Raw genomic sequence first — 17978 nt, 5'->3', positions numbered from 1 at the left:
GTGAGGACAGATGAGGCTTCAGAAATAAGGGAAGAGCCGCACCACAATCCAAAACCCTATCTTTTGGGTGAGAGTGCCTTCAGACGAGCTTCTCCACCTATCTAAATGACCTAATACCAATATTTCAGCTGAATTCTAGACAAAGGTGGTGAGTGACTCAGGAGCTGAAGCTCAGTGCGACCAGTAAGATGGCCGCCGCCCGGAAGTCCCCCCACAACACATTCATTTTACCCACAAAACAAACTACAATGCTAGGAAATGCCAACAAACTAAACATTCATTGCTAATTTGGACACAAGAACTGGAACACGTTTTACAAAGGGAATTCAAACAATAAATTGAAATTAAAAGCACCACTTTAACTTTTACATACATTATTTTTTTATTTAACTCTCTAAAGTACAAACATTCCTCCCTTTCTCACACACTTGCTCCATAACAAGTTTGTAGTTAATATTTCTCCTTGAAGACTTGGCAAGGGCAGGAACAGGAGAGACAGTAGCAGGAAACAGATTAACCAAACTTGGCTTCTGTTAATAATAGAACATAAACCACAAAATACACCTCCAAGGAAGGAGGACAAACATGTGCTTACTAGAGTCCCTTGGACACAGTGGCCAGCAATTCCCTGAGGATTTGACATTGACGGATGATGACCACCACAGAGAAGGGAGGAAAGGAGAAGAATTAACAGTAGCAGTAGGCAACAGAGTAACTGAACTAGATAGGTTGGTCCGACAGTACATAAACCTTAAGAATACACCTCCAGGCAGGCGAGGAGGAGAGCAATGGTTGCCTAGAACCCCTTGGACAAAGCAGCCATCAGTTCCTTGAGGATTTTGCATTGACGGAGGATGACCACCACAGAGCAGGGAGGGCAGAAGCATGAGTGGCAGCAGCAGGCAGCATAGTTACTGAACTAGTTTTGTAGGCCTGGCAGTATATAAAACTCAAAAATAAAACTCCAGTGGAGGAAGAGGGCTTCAGGTTCCTAGGGCTCCTAGAGGGGCCATCATTTCCCTGAGGATTTGGTATTGACAGATGGTGACCACCACAGAGTAGGGAGGACAGGAGAAGGAGTGGCAGCAGCAGGCAGCAGACATATGAACTAGGTAGGTAGGTAGGTATGCCTGACAGTACATAAACTTAAAAAATCACCCCCAGGGGAGGAAGAGGGCAACAGGTGCCTAGAGTCTCTTGGACACTGTGGCCAGCAGTTCCCTGAGGATTTGGCACTGACAGATGATGACCACCACAGAACAGGGAGGGCAGGAGAAAATGTGACAGCAGCAGCAGGCTGCAATTTTACTGAACTAGATAGGTAGGCCATCAATACATAATCCTCAAAACCACACCTCCATGGGAGGAGGAGGGCAACAGGTGCCTAGAGCCCCTTGTACACATCAGCCAGCAGTTCCCTAAGGATTTGGCATTGACAGATGATGGCCACCACAGAGCAGGAGTTGCAGCAGTGGGCAGCAGACTGACTGAACAGGTTAGGTAGACCTAACCGTACATAAACCTTAAAAATATACCACCAGCAGGAGAGGAAGATTGCTACAGGTTCATAGAACCCCATGGACACATCGGCTAGCAGTTCCCTGAGAATTTGGCATTGATGTTAATTGCCACCACAGAACAGGAGTGGCAGCAGCAGCAATAGCAGAGTTACTGAATTAGGTAGATAGGTCCCACAGTAAAGAAACCTCAAAAATACACCTCAGGGGTATAGGGCAACATGTGTCTAGATCCCCTTATACAGAGCGACAAGCAGTTCCCTGAAAATCTGGCATTGATAGAAGATGACCACCATGGAGCATGGTACAGATTTAAAATTAATCTGTGTCAAAGCTAAGGGCGGGGTAACCTATCTTAGAAATGTTAAATTTGAGAAATGTAATTTGCTCCATGAGGTGAAGAGACATTTGTGAGAAATGAGGGTTCAGTATATTACCAGTTAATGAAAAAAAATATACTCACTGTGTACAGTGGTTGGGGTACAAGAGAGGAGCTCCTGAGTTACTGTAGCCATGGCAGGCCACACAGTCTTCTTGTCATCCTAATAGTTCAGAGTGTCTGCTGTATGGTGAACAGAAGGATCACTAAGATAGGACTTTAACATCTCTGAGGCACTTATACTACTCCCCCTTCTGGAGGGGGCTTCAGTGGGTCCCACTAAACAGTCTAATTACTCTAACCAAAAAACAGCTGTTCCACTAAGTTGTAGTGTGCTGCTGCTGTTGCAGCTGCTGGTCGGAGATTAAAAAGGAATATCTGCCTCCTGCTGCTGTACTTCTCACTCAAAAAGTATGCCTACTTTTTCTTGGACCACACTCAACCTGAAAATCAGTTTGTCCCAATTAAAAAAACAGGCTAGAAACAAAAATTAGAAAGCAACTTTGTAATACAGGAGAGCCCTCTACTCTCATAATGATCTGAACTAATTTATCTATAAACAGTATATATATATATATATATATATATATATATATATATATATATATACTGTGTATATATATATATATATATATATATATATATATATACTGTATATATATATATATATATATATATATATACACTGTGTATATATATATATATATATACTGTGTATATATATATTTATATATATATACTGTATATATATATATATATATATATATATATATATATATATATATATATATATATATATATAGCAAAGTCCAATGATTGCACTCTTTAGGTTTAACTCACAGCAAACTTTAATGTGAACGTTTTCAGAGCATTCACTCCTCAGACTGGGTTTGCTGTGAGTTAAACCCAGAGAGTGCAATCATTGGACTTTGCTATTTGGAATTTGTTGCACCCTGGTCCTTATTTCAAAAGTAAGGAAGATCTTGAGCAGCAATGAGTAAATAAAAAGTAATCCTTTATTGAACCATAGTTAAAAAAGACATCCAAGGGTCACAAAGGCAACATACAGCAGAGATCCACTAACATGTTTCGTCTATTCAGCCTTAATCATAGCTATGGATCTTTCAGCTGTTCACAAATTTAAGAACACAGAAGCAATGTAATTGGTTAAAATAAAGCACTGCAATTCAATGCCTATTTGTATTTAACGGGATATTCCCACTCAAAAATGCCTAGATGTAACTGGTGATGGGTCATGAAATGAACATTAAAGTATCAACATAAAATAATTGTTGGTAAAATATCATTTCCCCCAAACAATGGGTACATGTCATATACTGTTAGGTAAGGTGGGGCAGACTTGCTGGGCCTATGGCTCTTATCTGCCGTCAATATCTATGTTATGTTTCTATGTTACATGTTAATTTAATTACATAATATATATTTTACAGTTTATGTAGTCAGACACTAGATAGCATATATATATATATATATATATATATATATATATATATATATATATACATCAATACACAGACATGTTGATTCATATGTATACACACCCTCAAGTGGGTTACACAAAATAAGAGTAAGAATGTCAGATATGGAGGAGATCACAACTAGAAATTCTCAGAATAAATTTACACATATATGTGCATTTCTATATAGATTATATTACTGTAAAAGACACAATTCCCTTAATAGAAGGATCATAAGTACAAATATATGTGTACAAATGCATGAAGAGTATGTTATTTTAATTTATTTTTTTATAATTTTTTATTGTTTTAAAAATATATAAGAGGAAGAAAGGTATATTGAGATAGGATAGAAATATGTACACAAAAAGCAAGGATGGAAATACATACAAAAAGTAATGTAATCATCATGTCTGCATGGGTATTAGACAATACAATCCCATCCAATTATGTCACTTCCAGTAATTAATCATATTCGGAATTCAGCCCTAAAGGCATTCTAGATTGGTGTTTGAAAATCCAATACATTTCACTCTTTCCTAAAAGTTTATTCTGATCTTTACCTCTCGGGGGGGCACTTTACATTTTCTATTGCTTGCCATCTTAAACAGGCAGTACTCTTCTGATGGTATCTAGCAAAATGCTGTACTCGGGGGGTCGATCCTTTCCCAACTTTTATGGTAGACAAGTGATTCCTAATTCTTATTTTTACCTCATTAGTCGTGAGTCCTACGTACCGTATGTGACATTTCACACATGTCAAAACATATATCACATAAGTAGCTGTACAATTCAGGCAACTGTTTAAGGGTAAAGTTTCCCCTGTCACTACCTATTTTAACTTGTCAGATACAGTTATAAACTCGCACGCTCTGCATCTTTTGCCACATTTGCAAAGCCCTTTATGTAATAACCAAGAACTAGCAGTCTTTTTCAATTCAGGTTAGCTAGAAGGGGATGAGAAATTTCCCAATGTTTTAGACCTTTTGTAGTAACACCTATGTCCATTTCTTACACAGTCAACCAATTTGTCACCTGCTGCAAGTATTCCAAAATGTTTTTAACTATTTTGCAGACTTGTGTGTACTGTGGACTATAATCTGTCACAAATGTCACCCCTTTGAAGCTGTCTGCTCTCATTACTCCTTGCAGTTTTGTTCTGAAGTAGACTACTCCTGTCTATACCAGCTACTTGTTTGTCTGCTTTTTCTATTATAGAATTACAGTATCCTCTTTGTTTGAGGCACATTTTTAGCTCTTCAGACTGTTTTATGTAAGTCTTTGCTTGGGTTCAATTCCTTTTAACCCTACCAAATTGGCTTTTTGCCACTGCTAACGGGTGACAACTTTGGGCATGTAATAAAGCATTACTCGCTAAAAGTTTTGTATAGATGTCAGTAACAATGAGACCACTTTCTGTCCCGAATAGGATAATGTCCAAAAAGTCAATTTTATTTATCTTTATCTCATGAGTAAATTTCAACCCAAAATTATTTCTGTTGAGGCTCTTAACAAACACACCAAACTCATCCTCAGATCCTCAGATCCTTGCCAAATGAGCAGCAAGTCATCTATTTAGCGTTCATAAAAATGAACCAAATGCTTGAAGGGGTTTTCATCACCATAGATGTGAGTGTGATGCTGCAAGATAATAATGTATGTATGTATTGTGTATATGGATCACAATTGCAGTAGCTAACTGGTTCAGCACTAGGAAGTAATTGTATCACCTTAGTAGACATTTTCTATGTGGCAGATAGTGTACAGAACGTGAGGTGAATAAGTTGTTATATTTTAATCAACTTGGGCTCACAGAGTTATGATACAGGAGACCAACTGCACTCCACCCTGAACAAGTGCCCCCCAGCTACCTCCACAGATGCCAACTCCTCTGCCCGCAACCTCCACCACTGGCTCACAGACTGCGCCAACACCCTCGCCCCTCTCAAGAAACCGTCCAACCGCCAACCCACCAACAAAGCTAGTTGGTTCACCCCTGCCCTCCAGGACTCCAAACACCACTGCAGGCGATTGGAAAGGACCTGGAGATCCAGCAAGACCCCCTCAAATAAAACAGCCTACAAAGAAGCCATCACTACCCACCACCACCTCATCAAAACCACCAAGAAGACAGCCATCCAAGATAGACTCAATGCCAATGTCCACAACAGCAAGGAGCTATTCACAGTAATCAAGGAATTCTCCAATCCCAACAGCGACACCAACGACATCCCGCCCTCCCAGGACCTCTGCGATAACCTCGCAATGTACTTCCACTGCAAGATAGTCAACATCTATGACAGCTTTGCGCCCCAGAACTCACCCACCATCGCCTACCCACCAACTCCCACCAATACCTCACCCAAATACACCACCGCCTACCCCCCACTGACCATCTGGAGCCCCCTCACCACAGAGGACACCATCAGAATCATGAGATCGATCCACTCCGGAGCACCCTCGGACCCATGCCCACATCACATTTTCAACAAAGCAGGTGACACCATCACCCCAGAGCTCTGCAGCACCATCAACTGCTCCATTGAAACCAACACCTTCCCGGATTATTGGAAGCACGCAGAATTAAAACCCCCACTGAAAAAACCCACGGCTGACCCCAATGATCCGAAAAACTACCGCCCAATCTCTTTGCTCCCCTTTGCGGCCAAAGTCATTGAGAAGTCCATCAACGTGCAACTCGTTGACTACATCAAAGCCAACCACACCCTGGACCCCTCCCAATCCAGTTTCAGGAGCAACTACAGCACCGAGACCGCCCTCCTCGCCGCCACAGACGACATCCTCACCCTACTCGACCGAGGAGAGACCGCTGCCCTCATTCTTCTAGACCTCTCAGCAGCATTCGACACTGTCTCCCACTTCACCCTCCACAAATGACTACACGATGCCGGCCTATGCAACAAAGCCCTGGAATGGATCACCTCCTTCCTCACTGGCAGAACCCAGAAAGTTAGACTCCCACCCTTCACCTCCAAGCTCACATAAATCAGCTGCGGTGTACCCCAAGGCTCTTCGCTGCGCCCCACCCTATTCAACATCTACATGGCCCCTCTCGCCGCCATCACCCGACGACATGACCTCAACATCGTCTCCTATGCTGATGACACCCAGCTAATTATCTCACTCACCAGTGACCCCACCACCGCCAAGAGAAATGTCCACGAAGGGCTGACAGCAGTCGCCACCTGGATGAGCTACAACTGCCTAAAGCTGAACGCAGACAAGACCGAAGTCCTCCTCCTCGGTCCCACCACATCCACTTGGAATAACTCCTGGTGGCCCACAGCCCTCGGACACCCTCCAACCCCCACCAACCATGCACGAAATCTAGGCATCATCCTGGACTCATCACTCTCCATGGACCGGCAAATCAAAGCCGTCTCTTCTGCATGCTTCCACACATTTCACCTGCTGCAAAAGATCTTCAAATGGATCCCAACCGAGAACAGGAAGACTGTCACTCACGCCCTCGTCAGCAGCCTACTGGACTATGGTAACGCACTCTACGCCGGCACCACCATCAAGCTCCAAAAAAGACTACAGCACATCCAGAACTCCTCGGCCAGACTAATTCTTGACATCCCTCGTCAATGCCACATCACCAAACACCTGCGGGACCTGCACTGGCTCCCCATCAACAAAAGAATAACCTTCAAGCTTCTCACCCACGCATTCAAGGCCCTCCACAACATCGGTCCCAAATACTTGAACCACCGTGTTACCTTCTACACCTCTGCCAGACAACTTCGATCGGCCGACCAAGCCCTCGCTGTCATCCCCCGCATCTGCACCTCAGACAAGCTACCGCCCTAACTAAGTTCAAAAAGGACCTCAAGACCTGGCTCTTCGACTGAACTGCAACCCTCAGTGCCTTGAGACCCTTATGGGTGAATAGCCGTGCTTTACAAGAACCCAATAGATAGATAGATAGAGCCAATCGTGAATAGGAGTTTGCCTGTGTTTCAGGGTAACAAGTCCAGCTGACAGGGGGATTGAACAAAGGTGCTGCTGCAGCCACTCCGTAATGAGAGCAGTAGGAGTAGAGCTGAGTGACGTTTCACTATGTCGTCATCCGGGGCAGAGACAAGTTCCGATACAGCATTCCTGATTAACTGTAACAGTGGCAAGTCCTCGGTTTTTAATAAACCATCCGTAGGTGAGTGTTGGAATTCAGAGCTGTAAGTGACAGCAAGCTTGAGCCTCTGTTCAGTTACCCTTAGCGATTTTTGTCAAGGGCTATTTGCAGGTTCGGTAGTAATCCGTAGCAAGTACAATTCGTAATGTAAGATATTCATTATGGCAGACAGCATGCATAGGCAACAATTAGAATACTAAGCACCTGTGCCAGCAGGCAGAAAGTATTTAAAGGTACAGTGGGATGGGCTAAATGTAGAGAGAGACATGAATCCTGACAGTGAGACAGCTCCCAACAACCCATAAAGAGGTTGCGTAGGAGAGGGCGAATTTGGCCCCCATAGCTGTCCCACATCTCTGAAGATAGAAAACCCCCTCAAAACTGAAATAATTGTGTGTTAGTAAAAACCTAGTGATCCTCAATATATAATTTTAAAATTCTGGTGAGTAATTGGAATAAAATTTTAGAAAAACTGCTTCCAATCCTTCCCTATGTGGTACTGAGAAGTATAAAGCCACAAGATCTATAGTCGCCCATTTGTGACTAGTAATATCCCACTTCATATTTTCCATTAGATTAATGACATGTTTAGTATCCTTCAAATGGCTATGTAAAGACGTCACAAATGGCTGTAAGATGCTGTCTAGCCATTGGGATAAATGTTCAGACAAAGATCCTATCCCACCTACAATTGAGTGTCCCTTAACATTGGTTAATGCTTTATGCACCTTGGGAAGATGATGAAAAATGGGCACTACGAATAGATATTCAAATGTCATTCGGTCAAATTTTCAAGACCATCGTCCAAGAGTGAAAGTAATTCTTTCCGATAGGATTTAGTGGGGTCAGAATGTAATCATAAATAGTTATTTGTGTCCTGAAGCTGGCATAAGGCCTTATATAATCTTTTCTATTCAATACAACTATTGATCCGCCCTTGTCAGCTGCACGTATTACAATGTCCTCTCTGGCTTTAAGTTCATCAAGGGCTAATCTCTCTTGTCTTATGAGATTTGGTTTTGAGTGTTTTTTCTATATATTATCAACAGAAAGTTTGGTCGTCATTTTCTATCCTTCTGTAAAAGGTTTCCAGTGCCTGTCCCCCACTCTGAATAGGGTAAAAGTCTGATGGATTCTTGAATCCACTAAAACCATTCACAGAGGGATGTTTACTTGTAGGAACCCTTTACCAAGATAACATGTCCAGAGTTGTTATATCACAAAATTCCTTCAAGATAAGATTTGGAGCATTGCTTGTATTATCAGTAATAATTGCATGTTCCATTAATTTAGATGGATCACCAGTATATGATGTGCCATAAAAGTGATTTTGTAGTGTGATGTTCCTAATCAATTTGTTTATGTCTAACATGGTTTTAAAAAGGTCAAAATTACTGGTGGGTGAAAAATTTAGGCCATAACTCAAAAGTTTCAACTGGGACTGTGATAATTCACAATCAGACAAATGTATCACATTATTTACTTGTACTTGGTTTGTGCCCTGTTTCCCTCTGAGTAAATATCTGTCTTGTCCATACCTGCCCTATTCCTGTTTTTTTTCTGGGCAATGCTGGGCAAAAGTAATTCTGTCACCTGAACGTGTATATTTAGACCCACTACTAACAAATCCTGTCTGTTTGGTTTTAGGTCTCTCTATTTGTTCCTGATTTATGGTTATTGGTGCTTTGTCATAATGTGGGCCTAAATGGCTCTCTACATTTTTCAACCTGCCAATCTCCTGGATAGTTCATCCCCCCTGATGCTGCTGTCTCATCTCCTGACTCAAATTCACTATCTGAGAACATTGGTGGTCTATTATTCTTATTATTTCTATTATTTGGTTTTCTGTTCTTTCAATTGTTATTAATGCTCCTAGACCTACCTCTGTTCTGATACCTCCTAAAGTCAGATCTGTTGGTGCAATTCCAAATATAAACTAAATTGGAGTCATAGTCTAATTAATTCCTAACATATTTGGAATGTTTGATATCTAAAACTGCTCTTTTGGCTTCATCAAACCTGGGAAAGTTTAAATCTTTCTTTCTGTTCATTTCAGACTGCAACAAACCAATTTCTTCCATAGTCTTAGAGAGCAAATGTAACTTATAGGAAGTTTATAACACCATTAAACTGACAGAACATTCTGTAAGTATGTTATTCCATGAGTCTATAAAGCTTTGTCAGTCACTTCAAATGTTGGAAATGTATTCTTCCTAAGGCCACAAGGAATCATTTTCATTTTGACATATTTCTCTATTGTCTAAACATCCCACTGTAATTTGTGTTCCTTAATGAGGAGCTTTTCCATTTCCTCAAATAGTCCACTGAGTGTATAATCCGATCTGTCTGTAGAAAACATTTTATCTATGTCAGTGTCCAAACAACCCCTCTCAGTTACAGGCATTAAGGCGTAAAATTGTAAACCCTCCATGTGAATGATAGTGCTCTTGTATTCTAAGAAACAGTGAAAAGGTGCTACCAGGTTTTGCACCTATCATAAGAAATAGAAATTGCAGAGTTTACTGATTCTTATGAAAAAGAATATTAATATGAGCGAGCTGAGAGGAGGCTGATTTGTGAGGCTTGGGATGCCGAGTGCCTTCTACAGCATTTTGCTGACAAGAAACTGATTAGATGTGAATCTGGGGGCAGGGAGTGTTTAAGGGGCATATTTATCAATGTGCAAGCGGGCATGATACAAAGTAACATATCATGTCTGCCGCACATCGATAAATGCCAACAGCATATGCTGTCAGCATTTACCATTGAACCAGCAGTTCTTGTGAACTGCTAGTGCAATGCCACCCCCTGCAGATTCGGGTATCAATCAACCCGATCGTATTTGATTGGGTTGATTTCTGTCCTACGCCTCAGAGCAGGCGGACAAGTTATGGAGCAGTGGAGCAGTGGAGCTTGATAAATATGCCCCCAAGTCTAAAAGACTGCTTAGCAAGGATTGCTTTAATGTCTCCTGCACTTTTATAATCCGGTGGATTTTAGTGGATATTAGTGGTGTGATACAGGGCACTATATACACCTGGATTTCGTTGAAGTTACATTTAGCTATTTGGCTACAAAGACCTCAAAGGATTGGGCTATTACATAGGATATTAAACAAACATATTCTTTTGTGTATGTATGTATATATATATATATATATATATATATAAAAATATATATATATATATATATATATATATATATATATAATTCAGGGCTCAAAATTTCAGATCCTAAGCTACTAGCCAGGCCAAAAATGCTACTCGCCACTTCTGATTCCATCAAGATAAAATTATTAGAATAAAAAATAATTAATATTTAATAAAAAAAAGAAGATGGGGGAACGAAGACAAACGGATGTAAGTTCATCTGAAGGAATTAGGAAAACTACTACAAAGAGAGAGGTAAAAGGAAGAAAATAAATTAAATATAAAGAGATTTATTTTTTAAGATTTTCTTTTTTAATATACTTTAATTCCACTATTTCAAGCCAAGACTATACCATCCTCTGCTGGCTATAGAATGGAAGCATCTTCCCCTGAGAAGCGCGCCGGGCGGGAGGAGTAAAAAATACAATCTAGCTACGCAAGTTGTGCAGTACTACGCAACATGCGTAGGGAGATTGTAATTTAACTCCTTTTCACTGATGTCCAGCCAGGCACTGTAGGGAGTTGCAGCGCGATGGGGTGACACCATCAAATGAGATTAATTCCTGCTTGATGGTGTCAAGGACCACAAACATCTTCTCATGGACCACCAGTGCTCATGGACGACCGTTGCTCTAAGTCACTGCTTGCTGCCTTGCATAACAGTCACCGGCCACTGCACCCTCCATACAATAGATCAGTATTACAATGTCCTCTCTGGCTTTAAGTTCATCAAGGGCTAATCTCTCTTGTCTTATGAGATTTGGTTTTGAGTGTTTTTTCTATATATTATCAACAGAAAGTTTGGTCGTCATTTTCTATCCTTCTGTAAAAGGTTTCCAGTGCCTGTCCCCCACTCTGAATAGGGTAAAAGTCTGATGGATTCTTGAATCCACTAAAACCATTCACAGAGGGATGTTTACTTGTAGGAACCCTTTACCAAGATAACATGTCCAGAGTTGTTATATCACAAAATTCCTTCAAGATAAGATTTGGAGCATTGCTTGTATTATCAGTAATAATTGCATGTTCCATTAATTTAGATGGATCACCAGTATATGATGTGCCATAAAAGTGATTTTGTAGTGTGATGTTCCTAATCAATTTGTTTATGTCTAACATGGTTTTAAAAAGGTCAAAATTACTGGTGGGTGAAAAATTTAGGCCATAACTCAAAAGTTTCAACTGGGACTGTGATAATTCACAATCAGACAAATGTATCACATTATTTACTTGTACTTGGTTTGTGCCCTGTTTCCCTCTGAGTAAATATCTGTCTTGCCCATACCTGCCCTATTCCTGTTTTTTTTCTGGGCAATGCTGGGCAAAAGTAATTCTGTCACCTGAATGTGTATATTTAGACCCACTACTAACAAATCCTGTCTGTTTGGTTTTAGGTCTCTCTATTTGTTCCTGATTTATGGTTATTGGTGCTTTGTCATAATGTGGGCCTAAATGGCTCTCTACATTTTTCAACCTGCCAATCTCCTGGATAGTTCATCCCCCCTGATGCTGCTGTCTCATCTCCTGACTCAAATTCACTATCTGAGAACATTGGTGGTCTATTATTCTTATTATTTCTATTATTTGGTTTTCTGTTCTTTCAATTGTTATTAATGCTCCTAGACCTACCTCTGTTCTGATACCTCCTAAAGTCAGATCTGTTGGTGCAATTCCAAATATAAACTAAATTGGAGTCATAGTCTAATTAATTCCTAACATATTTGGAATGTTTGATATCTAAAACTGCTCTTTTGGCTTCATCAAACCTGGGAAAGTTTAAATCTTTATTTCTGTTCATTTCAGACTGCAACAAACCAATTTCTTCCATAGTCTTAGAGAGCAAATGTAACTTATAGGAAGTTTATAACACCATTAAACTGACAGAACATTCTGTAAGTATGTTATTCCATAAGTCTATAAAGCTTTGTCAGTCACTTCAAATGTTGGAAATGTATTCTTCCTAAGGCCACAAGGAATCATTTTCATTTTGACATATTTCTCTATTGTCTAAACATCCCACTGTAATTTGTGTTCCTTAATGAGGAGCTTTTCCATTTCCTCAAATAGTCCACTGAGTGTATAATCCGATCTGTCTGTAGAAAACATTTTATCTATGTCAGTGTCCAAACAACCCCTCTCAGTTACAGGCATTAAGGCGTAAAATTGTAAACCCTCCATGTGAATGATAGTGCTCTTGTATTCTAAGAAACAGTGAAAAGGTGCTACCAGGTTTTGCACCTATCATAAGAAATAGAAATTGCAGAGTTTACTGATTCTTATGAAAAAGAATATTAATATGAGCGAGCTGAGAGGAGGCTGATTTGTGAGGCTTGGGATGCCGAGTGCCTTCTACAGCATTTTGCTGACAAGAAACTGATTAGATGTGAATCTGGGGGCAGGGAGTGTTTAAGGGGCATATTTATCAATGTGCAAGCGGGCATGATACAAAGTAACATATCATGTCTGCCGCACATCGATAAATGCCAACAGCATATGCTGTCAGCATTTACCATTGAACCAGCAGTTCTTGTGAACTGCTAGTGCAATGCCACCCCCTGCAGATTCGGGTATCAATCAACCCGATCGTATTTGATTGGGTTGATTTCTGTCCTACGCCTCAGAGCAGGCGGACAAGTTATGGAGCAGTGGAGCAGTGGAGCTTGATAAATATGCCCCCAAGTCTAAAAGACTGCTTAGCAAGGATTGCTTTAATGTCTCCTGCACTTTTATAATCCGGTGGATTTTAGTGGATATTAGTGGTGTGATACAGGGCACTATATACACCTGGATTTCGTTGAAGTTACATTTAGCTATTTGGCTACAAAGACCTCAAAGGATTGGGCTATTACATAGGATATTAAACAAACATATTCTTTTGTGTATGTATGTATATATATATATAAATATATATATATATATATATATATATATATATATATATAAATATATATATATATATATATATATATATATATATATATATATATATATATATATATATATATATATATAATTCAGGGCTCAAAATTTCAGATCCTAAGCTACTAGCCAGGCCAAAAATGCTACTCGCCACTTCTGATTCCATCAAGATAAAATTATTAGAATAAAAAATAATTAATATTTAATAAAAAAAAGAAGATGGGGGAACGAAGACAAACGGATGTAAGTTCATCTGAAGGAATTAGGAAAACTACTACAAAGAGAGAGGTAAAGGGAAGAAAATAAATTAAATATAAAGAGATTTATTTTTTAAGATTTTCTTTTTTAATATACTTTAATTCCACTATTTCAAGCCAAGACTATACCATCCTCTGCTGGCTATAGAATGGAAGCATCTTCCCCTGAGCAGCGCGCCGGGCGGGAGGAGTAAAAAATACAATCTAGCTACGCAAGTTGTGCAGTACTACGCAACATGCGTAGGGAGATTGTAATTTAACTACTTTTCACTGATGTCCAGCCAGGCACTGTAGGGAGTTGCAGCGCGATGGGGTGACACCATCAAATGAGATTAATTCCTGCTTGATGGTGTCAAGGACCACAAACATCTTCTCATGGACCACCAGTGCTCATGGACGACCATTGCTCTAAGTCACTGCTTGCTGCCTTGCATAATAGTCACCGGCCACTGCACCCTCCATACAATAGATCAGGACCCGATCAGACCTGATAGCCACTGATTTACCTGCTGAGAGCAAGGGTGGATCCGATTTTACACTCCTGACAGACGTAGTGACCTCACTCTCATGCAGACTAGACTGACCTAGACTGACAATCTTCATTAATAGCGCCACACTGACTCGCCCAGAGACCAAGCTGCCACTACCTCACATGTGCAGCAGTCCGCCAAAAACTTGTAACTGAGCCACATTTTGGAGAAGGGATTTTAGTTGATGTTGTGACTGTACCATAACTTACTTGCCCCTGCATAAATTTCACTCGCCAATAAAAAGTTGGCGAGTGGAATTTTTGAGCCTTATATATATATATATATATATATATATATATATATATATATATATATATATATATATATATATATATAATTTATTGTGACAATTAAATATACCACTTTAAAATGTACAACTTCAAAACGTCAATGACCTCAAGTTCATGAAAACCTTTAGATAGCACAATCATTTGATAAAAATATTTTCCTTAAAGTCCAACAACAAATCCGTTGGTATATAATCCAGAAAAGGCAGCTGTTAGTGTAGTATTGATGCACTTTAGCATACAAGATAGTGCTCTTTCTATAATAAACAAATGCACAGAAATAATGTGTCACACTTTTACTTGCACCATAAGTCTCCTAAGGACATCTAGCTTATTCCTCCATGTAGGTCCTTGTGCACACACATTATCACTACTGTCCTCATCTGCTCACACCATATGAGTGCCCCTTCTTTCAGTAGTGAGCGTTTCTCTCAGGTGCTTGTTTTGTAGAATCTACCTGGCCACACAGCAAAACTTAACTTGCAGCTTTAAAATCAAAGTTGATCTGACTGCAATTAGATAGAAGTTTTTTTCTGCACGCAAAGGGTTAAAGTTTAATTCTAAAATGTTTTGCTCCACCAAAAAAGAATGCAGTCCAGTCCAGTTGCAGGCTATGGCTGTCCACACAGCAAAAGTTAACATGAAGCTTTTAAAACAAAGTTTAACCGACTTCAATTATACATTCATATATATTATTTTTTTTATTTGTGTGAGGGTCCTATTTTAATAATATGGCTTAAAAATATGACTTATTTGGTTCTAATCGATTGTTGGGGCAGTTTTAACAATAAACAAGATGGCAAACACTGTGTCTAATATGACTAGACACAGAGATACAAATAAGAGAGGAAAAGGGGGGGCGGTCCCAACCTCTGATGAAGCAACCAATATCGTTACAAAATGCGTCAGGCTCCGCTCCCGGCATGCTTTGTTTTTATGGTTTTATTGTATGTTTATTTTTATGGACAATTTTAATTATGTTGGCTAGAGCATTGCGCTCTCTTGTACAGTAGGGATACAGTCTTGTTATCATACAGTATCAAGTTTTGAGTTGCTACTCGTGTGTCCCCCATCATTACAGCACTAGTTGAATCTATCAATCTGTGAGAGGAGTGAAGTTGATATCGCTCAACCTGCTGACACTTACCTCACAGGATTTAGCACAAAAGCAAAGCCACACAACTGGGAATTCAAATAGAACCAGACCAAGTCCACACTGATCTACTGAAAAATGAACAGAAATATATATATATATATATATATATATATATATATATATAATTTTTTCATATTAAAAAAAAAAACCTCAACACAATAGGTAAAGATGCAGAGGGTTAATGAATGCATTTTTTTAACAATGGTATTCTCTCTCACACTACAACTTTCATAGAGCTGAGATTTTCACTGAAAATGGATGGCAATTTATATTGAAATTAAATGGTGAGATGCGTTGCTTTGTTGCATTATTTTGCTAGGCTAACCAAAATTAAATAAATAATTGCCATATTTAATCTATTAAATCTTACTTGTACTTTTTCAGACATTATTTACAGCCTGTGAGCTGGGGGTGTTTGATGTGCTGTCCCAGTCTGAGGATCCTTTGTCAGCAGCAACTCTTGCTGAGCGTTTAGGCACAAGCCCCACAGGAATGGAGAGATTACTCAATGCTTGTGTTGGATTAAAACTTCTGGAAAGGAATATGCTGAATGGTGAAGGTTAGCAATATTCTTATTTATTCTAACCTGTAAATACTTTTTGGTTTTAATAGATTTTTATTGAGGTTTTTATCAAATATATCATAATGTGAGGGGCGGAGCTAACTAGCAGAGCGAGCAGACGTGTTTGTCTGTGGTTCTGCTACCAATATCACATATCAAAATAATATAATTGGATTTTATATCCAACACAGCTCAGGAGTTTATCTCATGCACGGGGGAAAGCAGTCTTGCTAAAATTTTATTTGAACAAGGTCTCAGGCATCTTATATGTCTCTTGCAAAGCGACAAACTATCTGAATTCCCACGTGGCAGCGGAGATCGTTAGATATATGTCTATTATCTTATTTTGGGTTTTCTACTGCACCTTCAAATATGGCGGACTTAACAGATCTAATACAGGCATCACTAGAGAAAATGCTGCAGAAGATTGACTATAGCTTCAATGATCTGAGGCTTGAACTTGGAGATCTGAGTAAAGAAGCGGTTAAGCCTCCATCTAAAATGGCGACTACAACGGACCCCAACGGGAGCGATGAAACCTCACAGCCTAGAAATGGAGTACCAATACCAGCGCAGCAAACACTTCAGACCTGCGTTGATTTTTCTGCTCAGTATGTATTTACAAGTGCAGAGAGGAGACCTGTGACTGAGAGAAGCCCAGTTTCGATAGTGCCGGTCAGCGGTGAGCTAGGTGATAGAGACAGAATACAGCGGATCACTACCACATTACATTTGACAGGAGACTCACACTGCTCCCCTGAGAACCATATCCCGGACTTCATAATGTCGCTAGATACCCTGCAGTATGTTCCGGTCATTGTGAATGGTGCGCTCTCGGTGCTAGGAGAAAATGACACATGGGGCAGGTTCATATTTGCAGGGCCTTTGCAAAGTACCCCCTACTCAGATTTAAAGAGACAGATAAAGCTGAAAGTGGCCTCAAATATCCCACCCTGGAGTCCAGAATTATTGGGAGACTTTACTAACATAGACGCTGACTTAGGGCATGAAATTATGAGACTTCTCTATAGAGGCTCTGGCAGAGTTGGAGTGGGCTAACCTCTTCTAAGTTTTATTGTCCGGCAGAGATGATCAGTGTATAGGTCGCTGTCCTCACACATACCATCCGGATGACAATCTCACTGTCTTATGCTGGACTTATTAAAATATATACCCATATTGTCTACTTGAGAACTATGTAATGTGCGCCATCATAAAAAGGCCTGGCTCCAGTTTTAGTGCATCTATTATGTTTTAACTGATTTATTCAGATTTGTTTCACTTAGGACACACACTGTAGTTGATATATATATCAGCACTCTAGTTTCTTATTGTTTACAAATTGTGCCGCCTTGTGCTGTGCTAGGGACATGTCCTCATGTATTATTCTATTTATACACGGGTTACTTGGACATGTGCTTATTATAGTGAATATGGTTACATCATTTTTTATCTCACAGGCCCTTGCAAGCGTTACAGAGCTATGTCTTTGATAAAGTTTGATATCTTAATACTATTTCAATGCTCCCATACTGATATTGTGCTGTTTTAATAATAGGCTTCTGGTATGCATCAGATATATACAGCG

The 17978-nt window shown here is 39.8% G+C and overlaps 1 protein-coding gene across 1 annotated transcript in view; it reads left to right on the top strand.

The window, feature by feature from the left end:
* The first annotated feature begins 1738 nt into the window (after window positions 1-1738).
* Window positions 1739-17978, top strand: part of LOC128652338 (acetylserotonin O-methyltransferase-like) — a 192227-nt gene continuing 175987 nt past the window's right edge. Inside the window, exons 1-3 of the mRNA XM_053705274.1 lie at window positions 1739-1821; window positions 2247-2307; window positions 16213-16387. Coding sequence (XP_053561249.1) covers window positions 1739-1821; window positions 2247-2307; window positions 16213-16387 — 319 coding nt within the window. The remainder of the gene's footprint in view (window positions 1822-2246; window positions 2308-16212; window positions 16388-17978) is intronic.

The sequence above is a fragment of the Bombina bombina genome, chromosome 3 (assembly GCF_027579735.1).
Source record: "Bombina bombina isolate aBomBom1 chromosome 3, aBomBom1.pri, whole genome shotgun sequence".
NCBI lineage: Eukaryota > Metazoa > Chordata > Amphibia > Anura > Bombinatoridae > Bombina > Bombina bombina.
This window is presented reverse-complemented; position numbering and strand designations above follow the sequence as displayed.